Source organism: Kogia breviceps, chromosome 3 (genome assembly GCF_026419965.1).
Source record: "Kogia breviceps isolate mKogBre1 chromosome 3, mKogBre1 haplotype 1, whole genome shotgun sequence".
NCBI classification, from domain to species: domain Eukaryota; kingdom Metazoa; phylum Chordata; class Mammalia; order Artiodactyla; family Physeteridae; genus Kogia; species Kogia breviceps.
In genome coordinates, this window is record NC_081312.1 from 27,243,047 (window position 1) to 27,261,211 (window position 18,165).

The following is an 18,165-nucleotide window of genomic DNA, read 5'->3' on the forward strand; positions in this document are numbered from 1 at the left end:
TATTAGGAAATATACCAAGCATACAGAGAAGTGTGAAGAAGATAACCCGCGTTTGCGTGCATATCCCTCACCTCTGACAAATTCTAAGATTATTCTACATTTGATTCAGATTTTTAAAAATAAATGAAATGTTACACATACAGTTGAAACCCAGTGTCCTCTTTAGCCTTGCAGATACCATCCCCCAACCCCTTCCTCCCCACCCCCCAGGAGTACTTCTCTATCACGTATTTTGATGTTGACAGCATTCCTATGCATGCTCTTGTACCTCTATTACCCAGATCTGTGTGTACCCATAAACAATAAAGTATCAATTTCCATGTTTGGAAACACTGTATAAATGGTATACCGCATATATTCTTCTGCAACTTCCTCCTCATCCTGCAGTTCAACAGTGTGTTTCTGAGGTTTACCCACATTGATACCTGTAGCTCTGATTCATTCTTTATAACTGCTGAGTAATACTCGATTTTATGAAAACACAATTTGTTTACCTGCTCTTCTGTTCATAGGTATTTAGGTTGTTTGCAACTTATCTTTATTACAGACGAAGATTCGGTAAACGTGCTTGTACTTTTCCTTGTGCCCCTATGTCAGGGTTCCTCCGAGGTGTATCCTTAGGAGGGAAATTTCTAGGTCAAAGATGTCTGTAGCTTTAGTGTCACCGGTTATTGCCAAACTGCTTTACACAGCAGTCATACCAATTTCCCACTGGCAGTGTAGGTAAGTTCCCTTTAACCTGAATCCTGACCAATACATACTAGTTGCTGCCTCTCTGATTGCTAATGGGTCTTGTCCTTCTCGGGTTGCCCAGCTGATTCTCACAGCACCCCTGGGCAGATGTGGCACAAGTCTCATATATGACCACCTGGTGGGAGGGCACAAGGAAGCCCTGGGAGAGGATGAGGAGCCCAACACAGCTGGCTGTGGCCGTTCAGGAGTCGAAAGAACCCAGGAGTCTTGGATCCCAGGCATCCATCGCCACAGGAACCAGATGCACGGCCAGAACACTAACTCTGCAGCCATTTTTAGAGAAGAAAAGATATTCAAGGAATTAGTGCTATGTGATAAATAACAACCATCCGTGCTAACAGAGGGCAAGATAATTACCATTTTGTGGAGCGTTGTATTTCACCAAACACTTTTACATGCATTCCATATTTGACCTTGACAGCAGCCCCATAAGGGGGTTGTTGGATTACTGTTCCTACTGTACAGATAAGAAAAGTGAGGCTCATGGCCGGTCAGTAGAAGATTGGATCTTGAACCTACTTGCCTTTAAAGTTATGTCTTCTGTATGTACACTTGGAGATGGGTGTCTGAGAGTTGGGAGTTCTCAACCTGTGCCATCTCTCCTGGCCCTCTGCACACAAGCTCTCCCAGCAACTGAGGTCACACCACAAACACAGAGCATTTCCCCCAGGGTGAGGCCCAGGCCAGCTTTTTACACCTGGAGTCAGACTGTAAGAACATCCTGACTCTGTCACTCAAAGGACTGTGATTTGGGGCAAGTTACTTCTTCTCTGTGCCTCGGTTTTCTCACCTGTAACATGGGAATGATGGCACCTACCTCCCAGCAAGGTCGTAGTACGGACTGGCTGCAGTAGTACATCTAACCTGTCAGGCACACAGATAACATGTGAACTTTAGCTCTTATGAGACAGACTGTGACTGTGACTTCTGGCTTCCCACAGCAGGAAGCGGTGGTCCTGATGAGGAAAGGTGGGCCACAGCATAGCACATGTCACTGATTCTGGGAGACAGCCCGTCCTCGGAGGCAAAGGAGGGCTCTGTCCTGGAGGTACAGGCTCAGCACAGGACCAGAGGAACCACAGGCAGGGGCAGGCGGTGATTCTGCAGGGACGTCCACCAGGTCGCATGAGGGGCCTGTAAGTCCACATCTTCACTTTTCTCAAGGCTTGGTAAATGGCAAAGAATTACAGCCTGAGGGTTTGCTGTGTGCCACCACAGCTACCAGTGAGCTGACCAGGCACTGCTTCCAAGGCAGGGCTCGGAGGGTGAGGGCTGGGCGTGTCACACCAAGCGTGTTGGGTAGAGGGGACCTGAGATAAGGAAGTAAGGAACCAAAGGTGTATTAATGACCTATTCTTGGTTCCTGTCCATCCCAGAAGGACTCGTTCAAGATCTGAGAGGCAACCCAAGCTCACTGCTGTCCTTGACATGAAGCCTCACCATCAGCAACTAGTTATCTAGCCCCAGTAATGGAGGAGAGAGAACACACAAGTATAAGGTAGGACAGTAGGGTTCAGCTCCTGGGTCTGCCTGTTTACAGCTGGGTGAACGTTAATCTTCGTAAGCCTCAGTTTGCACAACAGTACCATGGAACTAAAACACCTATCCCACCTGCCTCATTGAGCTGGAACAACAGATGAGTAACTTGCATGAAAGTGCCCTGTGAACCATCACATGCCACGTAAATGGCAGCTCTTGCCTATGGCACTGAGCTGTTCTTGCTCTTGGTTGGGTGTGGGGTGGCTAGTATTCATTCACACCGTTTGCTCACATCACTGGTTCACCCCATGACCATGGCACAGCCTGGAACTCTATCCAGCCCTCCCAGAAACTAGATCTGTAACCATGGCCTCATAGGCCTCCTGTTCTGATCAGGTGAGACATTCCACCACGGGGACAATCACACAGTCAGCTGGCCGCAGGTGGAGAGAGTCATGGGCCTTTGGAAGCAGAGTTCAAACGTCAGCTCTGCTCCTCACTAGCTGGGGGATCTTGGATGAGCCACTTACCCTCTCTGAGCCTCAGTTATTTTTAAAATGGGGGTAATGATGCCTCTTTTGTACTGTTGAGAGAAGTGAATGAGACTATATATGCTGGTCACCCAGTAAGTCCTCAGCAAGGCAAGTTTAAACTCCCTGGGCCTAGAATTCCTCATCTACAAATGGGGACAACTGCTGCTCCCTGATAAGGCTGTTGTGAAGATGAACAGAGATGGTGTATGGGGCACACCCAGGATTTAGCTCATGACTGTCTGCTCCATAAGCACAGGGCCTAGGTTTGTTTTATTCCCTAGGGACTACTCAGCCCCTTGTAGCGTACCCGGCACACACCCAGCTGGCACTCAGGAAACATTTGTTGAGTGAATGGGCAAAGTAAGTACCGCAGATTTAACTTCTCTGAGCCTCGACTTCCTCGTCTCTAAAATGGGCATGTAAATACTTACCTGGGAGGGTTGTTGTGAAAACCAAGGGCCCACGGCAGATGCTCCAAACATTCTCCGACACTGCACACCGGGAGGTCACCAAGTGTGCCTTGCACCCCATTCCCTAGGCAGACACCACAAGAGGCGGCTGGGTAAGTAAGAGTAACGTTTACTGAGCGATACAGGACTGAGTACTATGAAGGGTTTACCAGGATGGAAACGCACCCCACCCCCCTCCCAGGACAACCCCAACACCCAGAGACTACAGTACTTAGGAGTTACACACAACGGCCATAACTGCTGGATATCTGTTCGTAACAAACAAACCATAACATATTTATACTGTATCACATCGAGTGATTATAGAAATCCATATATATATTGCTTGTATAAAATCTTATTTTTTGTAAAAAATATTAAAAAAAAAAAAAAAAAAGATAAAAAACATGTGCAGTTGAAAGCCCTGCCAGGACAGCCAGTCTGTAAACATTCAGTGAGTATGTGCTTTGGAAGGGCGCCCGCGCCTCATGCCCACAGCAAACTCCAGCAGGGCCGGCGAGGGTGCACCCGGCTGCTACTCCCCACCAAGGCCGCACAGGGCCCCGCATCACGGCCCTCTCCGGCCTCGCATCAGGGTCAGGGGTCAGGGCTGGGGCAGGCAGATGGCAGTGTTACTCAGTTCCATCCTCAGCCGTGTTTGGTTGTAACTCATGGCTTTTCCTGGCTGCTTGGAGGTCCCTGGGGTAGGTGGCCTGGCGGCGAGGCCGGAGAAGTGCCCAAGGCTGCCTGGCTGGGCGTCTCTCCGGCCTGGGTGCCTCTGTCCTGCCTCGTTTGAACTGGGCCCCAGCAGGACAGCCCCACCCTCAAGTCTACTTTGGTCTCAGCGCTTGGTCCTTCTGGGTTTCGTCAGCCTGCTCTTCCCCTTATGTGGCTGATCTGAGTTTCACAATAAAGCCCCACTAATTACTGGCTGTGCTGAGCCTTGTAAAGTTTTTCATGCACCAAGGAAGGGCCCTCTGGTGCCCTCCTCCTCCTCCCTCTTGCCATCTCCTCCTCCTCCTCCTCCTCCTCTTCCTCCTCTTCCTCCTCCTCCCAGCCCACGGTCACTTCTTTTCTAGCTGCTCAAGCAGCGGGTTGCCTTCTGACTCGGGCGTCTTGACGCTGTCCGTCCGAACAATACAGGTGGGGCGATGCCGGTTCAGCATCAGGATGAGCTGCTGTCGCTCTTGCTTTAGCTCCTCAATCTGGGTCTTTAGCTCTGCGTTCATGAGTTCCAGCCGCTCGGATTCCTGCATGCAAAATAGAGACATGGCTTTAGGCTCTCACTGGGAACCAGCTCCAGGAAGAGACTCTCCCTCTGGGTAGGCACAGGGCACAGCAGGCTGGCGTTTGCCTGTTTTCTGTCTGACAGGTTCCCACTAGAGGAAGCACAGAATCTGCTACTGAGTCCCCCGGGGTAACTGACTTTCTTTAGGCCGTGCCTGTCACACCTGTGACACTGGCCTGTGTTGCTAGTGGGTTGAACCGTGGTTATATCCTGGCGCCAGCCTGGCTCATGTCCCACCTCTCTTCCCCACTCAATCCACTCCAGCCACAGTGGCTTCCTTGCTGTTGCTCAAATATGCCAAATGCTCTCTGGCCTCAGGGCCTTTGCACAAGAAACAAAGGGTGGGACAAGAATGGAGGCCAAGTGGATCCAGAACAGATGCATGGAGTGTCCATGGAGGGGTTAAAGGTGGCCCACGATGGCAGTGCAATGGCAAGGTGCTTTATGTATGATAAATGTATGTTGGCGATATATTGGTCTGTAGGATCCACAAGCCCAGTGTGGTCACGTAATTCCTCCTAAAACATGTGCTTCCTGGTTATTAGTCTATAATTATTTAAACAGCCTCTTCCTTACCCCCTATCTAGAATCTCGGCCCACTGGGAGGCAATCAATAGTCATCCTTCTGGATCCAAAATGTGGCTTTAAATAGACCTCAAGTGAGATTTCCAGAGAACTTCCAGCTCAGTTGGAGAGGCTCCAGGGCAAGGAAGCAACGTTGATTTGATTTAGGGGGGTTTACCTGTTCATGATGACAGGTGATGGCCGTACCAATTCAAGGCTCCGGGGGTCAACACAGGAAAATACAGAGGCACCAGAATGATATTTCTTGGACTCTAAAAACTTATAACCAGTTTGGAGTTTGGAATTTACTCAAGGGCCAGCAAAGGTTGACCAGTGATTCTCAACTAGAAGTAAGTTTTGCCTCCCAGGAGACATTTGACAGTATCTAGAGACATTTTTGGTTGTCACAACTGAGGAGGGTGGGTGGCCTTGGAATCCAGTGGGTAGGGATCAGGGATGATCCTAGATGTCCTTCAATGCACAGGACCCCACAACAAGAACTATCCATCCAAAACGCCCACAGTGCCAAGGCCGGGCGACCTGCATCAGACCGAGTGTGGGCTGTGGTTGCCATGGGCTGAGTGGCCCCGCCTGGGGGCCCAGCCGGGCAGCCTCCCTCGGGGCTCTCCAGGGCCCCGGGGCTACTGTCTTCCCCACACCAGCCAGGCTGACGGAGTTGTTCCTTTTGCTCGTCTCTGCGGAGGCAGCCCAGCGCTGGGGACTCAGAACTGCTGAGATGTACAGTCCTCATGAGCAGACGCTGAGGGAGAACAGCCTCAAAGAAGGAAAAAGTGCTCAGGGGGAAAATAGTAAAAGCCAGCCAGGGTGGTTTTGGATTCAGCCGGATAAAGTGTGACAGGGAGGCCGGCCTGGTCCATGGTTTTCCAAATTCTGAGAGAAGAGCATCGCTGAGGGCCAGGAGAGACCCCACGTGAAACCATGAGTCTGGGGCAGGTAGGTGCCCATCTTAGCTGCCTGCTCACTGGGTCTACAAACCTGGTCACCTTGGGAATGTCTCTGACCATGCGGTTCCCCCCAGTCAAGGTTTTAGCTCCAACTTCAAAGCCTCTGAGCCTCTTGCCTCCAGGAGTTTTGGTTCAATCCACCCACCCACAAGCGTGTGCTGAGAACCTGCTGTGCACAGTGAATGCTCTAGGGGGGCCAGAGGCCCATAAGCCCCTAACACGGCTCTTGTGCAGCTTCCACTCCAAGGGGAAGAAGGATTTATAGAGCGGGGCAGAGCTTATCTTGTGTCCATCAGCCATCCAGGGTCTAGAAGACCAGGAGAGAGTGGGCTAAATGGCCGGATCTGACCTTGGGTTTGAAAAATGGGTTGACTCTGGTTGAGCAGAGAAAGTCGGTAGGAGTGGGGGGGCATTTCAAGAAGCAAGCCCTGAGTGAACAGGGACACAGACATGGGAAAGCTGAAGATGTGTTTAGGAGATTAAAATCCTCCATTGTGACCATAGGTCACTTTCCCTGAGCCTCAGTTATCTCATCTGTGAAAAGATGATGATCCCGGGAATTAAATGACGGCACGTGGGAAAAGCATTTTGTAAACTGAAGGGTTAGGGAGGCTTAAGGAATTTTTACTTTAAGCCATGAGCAAGGGTCTATGAAGACAAGAAGGAGGAGAAGCAGAGGAGGAGGCCGTTTCCAAGAAAACTTGGCAGGTCTTGCAGACTGTCTGCCTTTGCAGAATGGGCAGCTGGGAGGAGAGCTGCCCCTGAGCCTGGGGTGGGGGTATCCAAGGAAGCAGTCAGGTGGGAGCTGTTCTGGAGAGCAGTGGGGAGGGCAAGGTACGAGTTGGGCTGTACTGTGCATGGAAGTTACAATGGACATGCAAGGGGCAGGGTCCAGCAGCCCTGCATACACATCCTTATCCTCGAAAGACGGCACGTCAAACCCACCTGACACGTGAACACCTGTAACGCACAAAACGACCAAGTGGGTATGTGGCGACTTGCTTCCCTGTGCATGTATCATAGGAATGGCATGATATTCTGCTGGTTTGAAAATGTATGGGTACCTCATGGACTATCCTGACCTCTGACAGTCTGGCTATCAGACTGTAGCTAAGTGCTTTTTCATTTTATTTTCTTCCGTTTTATTAGTTGGTGCTATGTATTTATTTAATGTGTAAGTATAAGTTGAGCTCAGAGGAATTTTTTTTTTTTTAACCAGGACTGTAGAAGTGGTTTGTGGTTTTAGAACAGCAATTACCTGATCTGTTTTCCTAATAAATTCAGGAACGTGGGCTAGGATCTTCACACCTTAAGTATGAAATGAATAACTCTTCTTGCATTTTTGTTTATCGTTTTGCCTCTGGTAGATATTTACTGCCCTAGAGAAAATGAAACCATTTGTTGTTTCAGAATGGAATTAATGCAAGTGAAGGAGGTTCTGTCTCCTCCACGGTGGTCAGTGAAAGGAGCAGAAAAGACACAGGTTGACGGGGCTTCCCTGGTGGCACAGTGGTTAAGAATCCACCTACCAATGCAGGGGACACGGGTTCGAGCCCTGGTCTGGGAAGATCCCACATGCCGTGGAGCAACTAAGCCCGTGCACCACAACTGCTGAGTCTGCGCTCTAGAGCCCGTGAGCCACAACTACTGAGCCCACGTGCCGCAACTACTGCAGCCCGCGCGCCTAGAGCCCGTGCTCCACAACAAGAGAAGCCACCGCAATGAGACGCCCGTGCACAGCAACAAAGAGTAGCCACCGCTCGCCGTAGCTAGAGAAAGCCTGCGTGCAGCAACGAGGACCCAAAGCAGCCGAAAATAAAAATTAATGAATTAATTAATTATTTTAAAAAACCCACAGGGTGAGGGGTTGGGCATCCTTCTGTGTGCCCTTGGACTAGTCACTTCCTTTCTCTGGACCTCATTTTCCCCCTTAAAATATAATGATTGGTCCAGGGGACTTTAAGCATTAAGATTCTCTGACTCTATTATTTTTAAAAGTTACCCTAATGCACTTAAAATAGGGCTCCACGTCCAACTCTTTCTGTTAAAAAAAAAAAAAAAAAAAAAAAAAAAAAAAAAAAACCTGAGCCTGGTGCAGACTTCCGAGCCCCAAAGCCCTGTCTGAGTTAAAATCTTGACTCTGCCACTGGCCAGCTACACTGTTGTGAACAAGATTCCCAAGGCCCTGAGCCTGGGCACCTGAACAGAGTGCTGGGCCACAGAGGAAGCTCTGGGTTCTGGTCCTGACTCGGCCACTGTGTGACACTGTGTGACACTAAGCAACTTTCATCCCTCTGAACCTCAGATGCCAGTCACTGGAATGGGGCTGCCTTGCCTCCTCTAGAGTCACTGTGACCATCAGGGAGAGAGTGGCTGTGAAGAGCAAGGAACGCTGTGAGGGTGTGAGACTGTGTCACTGATGCCCACACCCAGGGGGCTGTGTCAGGCACAGCGGGGGTACAGAGGCCAGCTGTACAGCCGTGGGGAGCCAAGGGGCTGCTGCTCCCGAATGCAGGCAGCGGAGGTGGCCTGGGGCCTGCAGGGTGTGGATCTGACCCCCACAAAGGCCTGCCTCCTTCAGGGCAGTTGCTGGTCCAGGCAGGTGAGCTCTGAGAGGCTACAGGAATCTCTCAGGGTGGCTCTAAGTGTCCAGGGGTCAAGGATGGGAGGGTAACTTTTTACATTATACATATATGTGTGTATGCATATGTATGTGTGTGTGTGTGTGTGTGTGCACATACACATACATATACCTTTGTACCTCTGAGCCTTGTAAATATTTGACGTGTTAAAAATAAATTACAGAAATGCAAATCAAAACTACAATGAGGTATCACCTCACACCAGTCAGAACGGCCATCATCAAAAAAGCTACAAACAATAAATGCTGGAGACGGTGTGGAGAAAAGGGAACCCCCTTGCACTATTGGTGGGCATGTAAATTGATGCAGCCGCTATGGAGAACAGTATGGAGGTTCCTTAAAAAACTACAACTAGAACTACCATACGACCCAGCCATCCCACTACTGGGCATATACCCTGAGAAAACCATAATTCAAAAGGAGTCATGTACCACAATGTTCATTGCAGCTCTATTTACAGTAGCCAGGACATGGAAGCAACCTAAGTGTCCATCATCGGATGAATGGATAAAGAAGATGTGGCACATGTATACAATGGAATATTACTCAGCCATAGAAAGAAACGAAATTGAGTGATTTGTGGTGAGGTGGATGGACCTAGAGTCTGTCATAGAGAGTGAAGTAAGTCAGAAAGAGAAAAACAAATACCGTATGCTAACACATATATATGGAATCTAAAAAAAAAAAAAAAATGGTTCTGAAGAACCTAGGTGCAGGACAGGAATAAAGATGCAGGCGTAGAGAATGGACTTGAGGACATGAGGAGGGGGAAGGGGAAGCTGGGATGAAGTGAGAGAGTGACGTGGACATATATACACCACCAAATGTAAAACAGATAGCTAGTGGGAAGCAGCTACATAGCACAGGGAGATCAGCTCCGTGCTTTGTGACCATCTAGAGGGGTGGGATAGGGAGGGTGGGAGGGAGACGCAAGAGGGAGGGGATACGGGGATATATGTATACGTACAGCTGTTTCACATTGTTGTACAGCAGAAACTAATACAACATTGGAAAGCAGTTTTACTCCAATAAAGATGTGAAATAAATAAATAAATAAACTAATTAATTAATTACAAGAGAATCCCCCACGTCTTCAGGTACTGACTGTGCACACAGCCATCTGCCTTCACGCCCTAAACCTCACACCCGGCCTCTGCTTCCGAGGCCAGAGAGGAGGAGGCAGGCGTGGGGACAACGGGGACTGGACTTGAGCCCCGACAGACTTCCCGAAACCTCCCTCCTCGAGGCCTGCACTTCTCTTGGTCCACAGCTGCCTGCTCCTCTCACCAGGATAGCACCACCGCCACATAACCGGTCTTCCCACTCTACTCTCAGCTCCCGGTTCCGTGCCCCACGCTGCAGCCACAGCGACAGGGTGTATCTCTCTCCGCCTGAAACCCTCCCATGGCTCTCCAGGACCACACTTCATCATCCTAACAGGGACACGTGAGAGAGTGAAAGAATGTGCCATTAATAATCGGGCCAGGGGCTTCCCTGGTGGCGCAGTGGTTGAGAGTCCGCCTGCCGATGCAGAGGACGCGGGTTCGTGCCCCGGTCCGGGAAGATCCCACGTGCCGTGGAGCGGCTGGGCCCGTGAGCCATGGCCGCTGAGCCTGCGCGTCTGGAGCCTGTGCTCCGCAACGGGAGAGGCCACACAGTGAGAGGCCCGCGTACCGCAAAAAAAAAAAAAATAATAATCGGGCCAGGCCAATAGGCACAAACCGGGACTGCCCCAGACAACCCAGCACAGGGATTACCTGACAGGTGAAGGCTCTGGGGCCCTATTCTCTCCATGGACTGTACACTCCAGCCACACTGGTATTTTTTTCACTCCCTTCACCACATCCTTAAACAACACCTCTTGCCTCTGACCTTTGCTTTGGCTGTTCGTGGTGACGGACCCCTCCAGCCCTGTCCTTCCACGCGTTGGCTCCTACTCCTGTCTTATGTCTCAATCAGCAGTCTTTCCGCAGCCTAGACTCAGACAGGGCCCCTCCGTCTGTGCTCACAGCCCGCCGCGCTTACCCAACCTAACGCTCGGCACATATCCCATCCCTGTTTCCTGCCTGCCACCCCACCGCAGCCATGGCCTGCGGGCCCACTGTGTGGCGGGCACTCACTCAGCTCTAAGGATGGACACAGGGGTCAGCGAACAGCTGGGTGAGTCCCGGCTCCACCGCACACTAGCGGCATGACCTCCGGCAAGTCACCTGGCTCTCTGCGCTACGGGTCCGTGTCTAAAATGGGGATCATCGATGTCTAGCTCAGTGGAATGTTATAAGATTAAACGAGATACGGGAAGTGCCCGGCACACAGTAGGTGCTCAGCCGGTGTTACTGGAATGTGCGGAGCAGCTAGCCCCGCTCACTTGGTGCTGACCATTAGCTGCACTAGTGTGTTACTGGTGTGCGTACGCTTGGCCCTTCTTGCCTGCTGGCTGGCTGACAGGCCCTTGAAGGAGGGGATGGGATGTGAGACTTCTCTGTCCCCTGCTATGCCTCGCCCAACTCCACAGGCACTCAGGGCTGGAAATGAGGGATGTGACACTCCATCTATCTGAAAGGCCTATGTGAGACCCATGTCTTAGAAATTTCTTGAAAACTTCCCGCCTGGTGTTGGTCCACCATCTCTTCCAAGGGGTTCCCAGCTCCAGGAATCTAACTCCGCCTCCACTGACCTTTCCCCTGCCCTAGATGCTCACAGCCAGAGGTGTACACACAGCCCCACAGTGTTGACACCCACGATCTCAGATTTGCTTTCTGCTTGTTGCAAGCATGAGAAAAGACCCACAGATCCCCAGTATCAGAGAAAACCAAGGCCAGCCCGGCCTTGTCTCTCCAGCTGCCACAGGAGGGACCACGACTGGTCCTTCCTGTGTGTCCCCAACACACCTAGCATAGGGCTGGGCACTCAGTACATGGCTAAAACGACTTGTCCACAAATCAATGAACGAGCGAAAGAATGAATGAACAAAGGAATGAACAAACCCACGAATGAATGAATGAGAGCCAGCAGGGCAGAGTGCTGAGGATGGATGCTTTGAAGTTAGCCTCAGGCCGAACCTCAGTTCTACCGCTTAGTTGCGGAGGGACCTGGGCAAGTTACTTAACTCCTCATGCCTTCCTTAGTGTCCCCATCTGCAGACAGAGAATAATGCAGGCCCCTACCTCATACAGTTATTATGTCAATACAATGAGATAATATGTACACTGTGCTTTGCACAGGGCCCCACTTTACAAATGTTAGCAACTCGTGTTAACGGTTGCGCGCTGTAGAAGGGAGCCTGACCTGTGATGTTATTGTTCTATGGTGTTACTATTGTTATTTAGAAATCAACACGGGATTGGGGGTGGGGAGGCTGGAGACCACCGGCTGGGACTAATTAGCTTTCTGGTCACGTCCCTTCATGGCCATCTACCGTTTTTGAGGAGCAGGGAAGGCCTAAGGGGCGGGAGGAGGAGCAAACGCCTATTTGGCACATTCCAAATGAAAGGGCAGGGATGTGCTCCGAGGGCCACGAGGCAAGGCGGCCCTCCACTGGCCTTGGCACGCAGAGCTGACCTCTGGTCCCAGAGGCAACAGCCAAGAGCTCGGGGGTCAGCTTCGGTGGGGCTGAGGCCAGGCAGATGGGAGGCAGAGCCAGAAGAGCCTCCTGCACGTGAGGGAGGAGCTTTTCCCCGCCCCATCGCTACGCCCACTGCCCACGTGCAGGGAGCTCTCACTGACTTCATCTGCACCTGCGCCAGACAACTCTGGTAGCTCTCAGCGCAACAGCACGGGCAGTGCCAGTCCTGGGCCCTCTGAGCCCATCAGCACCGAGGGTCTGACCTCAGTTAGAGGAGGGGAACTTGGCCCCTCCCACCTTCTCTGGTGGTCCAGGGATCTGGGTGGGCGGAACGGCTGCAGGCTGCCCCTGGGCGTCTTGGCTCAGGGAGGGGGGCATCGGAGAAAAGGCAGGGAAGGCAGAGGGGTCGAGGCCGGTTGGGCAGATGCCAGCGAGTACACACTGATTCTGCAGGCATTCGATGGCGTCTCCCGGTCCATAAGCACACCAGCCACTAAAGGACAAGGCCGGGGTCCCCCCCTGGCCACTGCCCTGCTCACCCGCTGCAGAAATTCCGTCCGTTCCTTCTTCTTGTTCCGGCATCGGGCGGCCGCGACTTTGTTCTTCTCCCGACGCCTTTTCCTTCGCTCTTCTTCCTCGTCTAGCTGTGAGGGCAAAGAGCCACGGATGAGACGTTGAGGCAAGCCTGGCGTACAGCCTCCCTCCTTATGCTCAGACCGGCAGACGGGCAACTAACCCACATGTCGCCGTGAGTGAGCCGCACTGCCAGCCTGCTGGCCTCTTGGCAGGTGGGATGGCAGCGTCTCCCAGCCGGCCCGAGGACACTCTCGGAGTAGGTGGGCATCCCTGGGAGAAGTCAGTGCCCCAGGAGGGCAGGGCCACCTGGGTTCTGCCAGAGTTCAGGAGGCCCAGAGCCTGGCGCTCTCCTCACACAGAGGTGACACCCCATGGGCGGTGGCGGTCTGTTCTCTCGCCTGGCTCAAGCCCTCTGGGCACTATTTTCCAGGTCAGTGGCTCCCTGGCACTTCCTTTCAAAACACCTTGGGCGTGAGTGTTGATTTCACCTTCTGCACCCACCCACTGTCACCTCCCTGAGGTATTCTGTCCTCCTTCTTGGTCCTTCCAAACCCTCAGATCTATCTCCTGGTGATGGAAAAATCTCCCCAGCCCCCTCACCTGGGTTCATCCTTCTCTCTGTCTCTGCATGTTCTTCCCCCAGGACACCCACTTGCATCCCAGGATCCCATGGGCTCCTTAAAATGCCCTGCTCGGGACACAGGCAGAGGGGCCTTGGGAGTCTCCAGGCTTGCTTCTCCCCGAGACACACTAGGAAATTCACCATGCATGAAACAGGGCCCGTAGAATGGGAAGGAGAAGACTCACTGCCCACCAACACGGACTTTCAAAGCTGCAGTTATTGTTGTTTCATTAATAATAATAAGAGCTGCCATTTGTTGCCTACTTTGCTAAACGCTTTAAACACAGGTCATGTTATCCTTCCTTACAAAGTCTGATGATGAAGGTACTATGACTGCCCCATCTCACAGATGGTGAGACTGAGGCTCAACAGCTCAGTTTGCCCAAGGCCCAAGGCCCTACAGCAAGGAAACGGTAGAGTCAGGCTTCCAACTCAAGATTTCTCTGACTTCAACCTTCCTGCTCTTGACCACAGCCCCAGCCCATTAGGATCACTTTGACGTGATGCCTCTCACTGTCCATTACCCACCAGGAGAATCTGGAGGATACACAGGACCAGCCGGTCTGGGAACGGCCTAGAGTCCGAGGCCACTGGAGAAGTGTTGCGTTGCCAAGTCTCTCACTTCTGGAGCCAGTTGCGGGTGCTTCTGGCAGCCTGAGGCCTGGAACCAGGTCTCAGCCGAAAGGGCTTCAGGCCAGGAAAATAAACAGCCTCTCTGCCTGCACTCCCGACATGCTCTAGGAGCTCAAGACAGAGGGCCTGGGCTGGAGACCAGCACCCACGGCCCTCACTCAGCACAGGCCCTGGCAGGGCAGCCCTTTCTCCTTCTCCGCCACCTTGGAGCTTCTCCCTGACCCACTCCCACCCTGCCTGGGAGGCTGGCTGGAGAGGCCCCTTGTCAACACGGCCGCACCCAAGCACCTCCCAGCCCCTTGGCCTCCTTTGAAACAGAACCAGAAGTGACAGCTCCTCTGGCTGACCCGCATCTGGGGAAATAGAAACACGGACAAAGTTGATTCCACCCAACCTCTACCTCACCCCCAACAAGGCCGAGGTAACCGTGACGACAGAGGCAGAGGGAAGGAACTGAAGGAAGTGGCTGGCAGTGCAATCTCCCCTCGGCCGAGAGGGTTTGCCCACAAACTGCCAAGGTGATATGTGCAACCTGGGCCCTGCCAGGCTCACAGGGTTCTGGGGTTCTGGCAGAGCTGCCGTTTCCTAGGAGACACAACCCCTGTCCTCCAAGACACACCTCCCCACCCCACCCCTGCGCAGGGCCTCATCCTACATAAAGCTGGAAGCCAACGGAAGCTGCGCTAGCAGCAGATGCAAAGAGGCTCAATGCTGGAAGTTTAAGAGATCAACTGGGCCAGGATGACACCCAGATGGGGGGCTGCTCCACCCTCCCTCTGCAGCCACATCAATTCCCTCCTGCCATTACTCTCGACTCCAAACGTCTCACCCTTCTCCAAGCCAGCCAGGCCCTCCTGAGATGACCTTCCTTTCCTATCTGTATACTCTTACAACCCTCAAGAGCAAATGCCACCTCCTCCAGGAAGGCTCCTTTGACTCCCCAGATAGAATTAACTGCTTTCTCTATGCTGCTACAGCACTTTGAGTTCCCTGCTGTAAGAGTCTCTATCACACCCCACGGTAATTCTCTGCTTATGTAGTAGCTGCCTTCCCTGCTAATCTGGAGAATAGGGGACCTGGGTATCCCCAGCACCTGGCATAGAACATGGCACTGAGTAGTGGCACAGCAAATGTTAGTCAAATGAATGAATGGAATAAAAGATTCAAGAGAAACATGCCACAGGCTTGGATTCTATAATTATAAAAGTGATTTATTGCCTACATTTGCATCTGCATAACCTTTTCTCCAATGCTTATAAGGAACTGTCTCTGCCAGGGATGGCTTCTTCAGTCTGTAGGAGGCCAGCAAACCTTGGGGATTGGGTGCTGCGTCCCCCAGAAGCACATTGGCCAAAGATGGAGTCAAGATTCAGGGTGCAGGGACTTCCCTGGTGGCACAGTGGTTAAGAATCCGCCTGCCAATGCAGGGGACACGGGTTCGAGCCCTGGTCTGGGAAGATCTCACATGCCGCAGAGCAACTGAGCCGGTGCGCCTCTACTACTGAGCCTGGGCTCTAGAGCCCATGACACAACTACTGAGCCCACGTGCCACAACTACTGAAACCCGCGCACCTAGAGCCTGTGCTCCGCAACAAAGAGAAACCACTGCGATGAGAAGCCCGCGCACCGCAATGAAGAGTAGCCTCCTGCTTGCCGCAACTAGAGAAAGCCCACGCGCAGCAACGAAGACCCAACGCAGCCAAATAAGAAAAAAAAAAAAAAAAATTCAGGGTGCAGGCCACCGATGGCTGTGGTGGGGTGCACAAATCCCAAGCAGGCCCTGGAAGGATCCAGGCTGTGCACTTAAGCCTAAAGCCCCCAGCACCACAGCACCACCGGCTTCCAAGTCCATCCCTGGGCCTTTCCTGTACCCATGCCTTGGCTAATATCTCCCAATAAAGCAAGAAATGGCCCCAAAGCCCCATCGTCACACTTTCCCCTTTGAAACTGTGCTGCCTCTCCCCCAAATCCTCCTGCTGCTATTTAAGAGCCTCCCACAGGGCACAAAGAAAACGGATGCTGAGGTCCTGCTGGAAATAAGACAGAGGGTGGGCAGTGCCCTTGGCCTTCTCCATCCCCACGGGCTCACTCTGGCTCTTTTCGCTGGGCCTGCATGGTCTGCGTCCTCTGACTGGAGCTGTCTGGAGACTGGCGCAGCCCTCCCCGCCCCACCCAGGCCTTTGTTCATTCCCAGAGTTGAGGCTGCTGCCTCTCCTTGATGCTCCCCGGATTCTCTGAAGCATTTGGTCCCGCGTGGGTGAGAGACAGCAGAGTGTTTTCACCACCCACAGCTCAGACATCTAAAACCGGAACCCCAAATGGGAGATATGACTTTTTCTGCAGATACAGAGGGAAGATCCAGCATGTTTGAGGAAGAGGCAGCTTGAGACTCAAGACATTTAAAAACCATGAGATGGGGGCGGGGTGGAGTAAGCATATCATTCCCTCTTCTCAAACTGGGTCCTGGCTCTGTTTATCCCCAATTCCCAGGAAGGCCCAAGGACAAAGCTGTCTGTGTTCTGGCAATGAGGGGGGCCCCTGCACCACCCATTCACATTGGAGGGACAGAACTGGGGATCCGTGGCCAAGGGTGCCCTCCTGTTGAGCAGTCCCTCCTCAGAGAGCCTGTTCCCAAGCCCCTGCTGAGGGCCAGGGCGACCCCAGCCCCTGGCCCAGCTTGAGGTGTGAGCGGCTAACCCAAGCTGGGCTGTATTCACCAAGTAGAAGTTTGAAACGGAACTGCTGGACTGGGAGGCATACAGGCTAGACAACCAATTTCAACCCAGAAAAGCAGAAAGATCAGGCTGCTGATGTGTGGAGGTGAGCAGAGACCACGCGGCAAGAGAGAAACAAATGCTCAGCTATGGGAGGGAGTCGGACAAAGAGAGGGAACAGGTGACAGAGCGAGAAACAGGGCCTGGAGAGGGTGTGGCGAGCGAGGTACCCAGGGCACACATTTCAGGAGGTGCTCGCTCTGGGGCTTGTGCCGGGGCAGGGTCAGCACCCGAGGGTGGATGCCTCCTTAAATGCCGTGCCCTGGGCATCTGGCTTGCCTCACCCTGTCTAGACCCCGAGAGATGGAGGGAGCTCCAGAGAGAGAAAGGTAAAGACAGAAACAGAGAGGAGAGACAGAGGAACACAGAGAGACAAAGGTGGGTGGAGAGAGACAGAGGGAATGAGGCAGAGACACAGAGCAACACGGGGATATGGCCACAGGCCGATGGTACAGACAGACAGAGGGATAGACAGAAGCTCTCTTGGTCCTTCTGATTCCACCCTTGGAGAGGCCCGACTATGCTTCGTCTCCATGGGGTCCATGATGGATACACCTGAATCTACCCTGGAAATTCCTCCTTTGGCCTGAAGGGAGCTGGAGAAGGTTTCTGCCTCTTGCCACCGAAAGATGCCTGAGACGCCAGGGTCCCACCCTTATGAAGTCAGGTGATGCAGAAGGTGGTCCCCAGTAATCCAGGGGAGAAGGCCTACCCAGGAGCAATGCTTCTAGAACAGCTGGGAAAGTGGCAGAGCCTGCATGCAGAAGAGCCCTTGAACAAACAGAGGTGGGTCACCTCAGCAGGTAGAAAATCCCGGGTATCAGGGGTCCCAGGGGGTTAAATGGTCTCAGTAAACCAGTCAGGGCAGGCCTATTATCTTCCTCACTTTCACAGATGAGGAAACTAAAGATATCAAGGCTGTCCAGAAGGTCAGTGACAGCTTTGAATGCAGGCCTTTTGGCCCCAGGGCCTGAGTGACTTCTGCTCTTGGAAGGGCAGGTGGCCTAGGTAACAAGCCCCCCACCCTTTCGGCTCCATCCTGATGATTGGACCGTAAAGCAGCAGCAGAAGCGGCTGACTCTGAGGACGATGACCCTTCTGTTTTTTCCTACCTGGGTATTTTTAAATAAGATATTTTTTGCACAGTTAACATTAAATGTGTAGCGCTGAAAGCAGGAGGGGGGCCTCCCCTCACCCTGGTCATGTTTCTCAGGCCCCATCTACCAGTCACGTGGCTCTCACACAGTGGCAACAGTCACCCAGATGTGATTTTGAATTCTGACATTTCATAAGATTTCCAAATATGTATCTTGCGAGACCCA

At 52.4% G+C, this 18,165-nt stretch overlaps 1 protein-coding gene across 2 annotated transcripts in view; it reads right to left on the minus strand.

Moving 5' to 3' along the window:
- Positions 1–3,327: 3,327 nt before the first annotated feature.
- The window catches only part of JDP2 (Jun dimerization protein 2), a 41,251-nt gene continuing 26,413 nt past the window's right edge, over positions 3,328–18,165 (minus strand). For both annotated transcript variants that reach the window (XM_059055911.2, XM_059055912.2), the window contains exons 3-4: positions 12,778–12,882; positions 3,328–4,464 (exon numbers count right to left, since the gene is read on the minus strand). In XM_059055911.2, the coding sequence (XP_058911894.1) occupies positions 4,279–4,464; positions 12,778–12,882 (291 nt within the window). In that variant the 3' untranslated portion in view covers positions 3,328–4,278. The remainder of the gene's footprint in view (positions 4,465–12,777; positions 12,883–18,165) is intronic.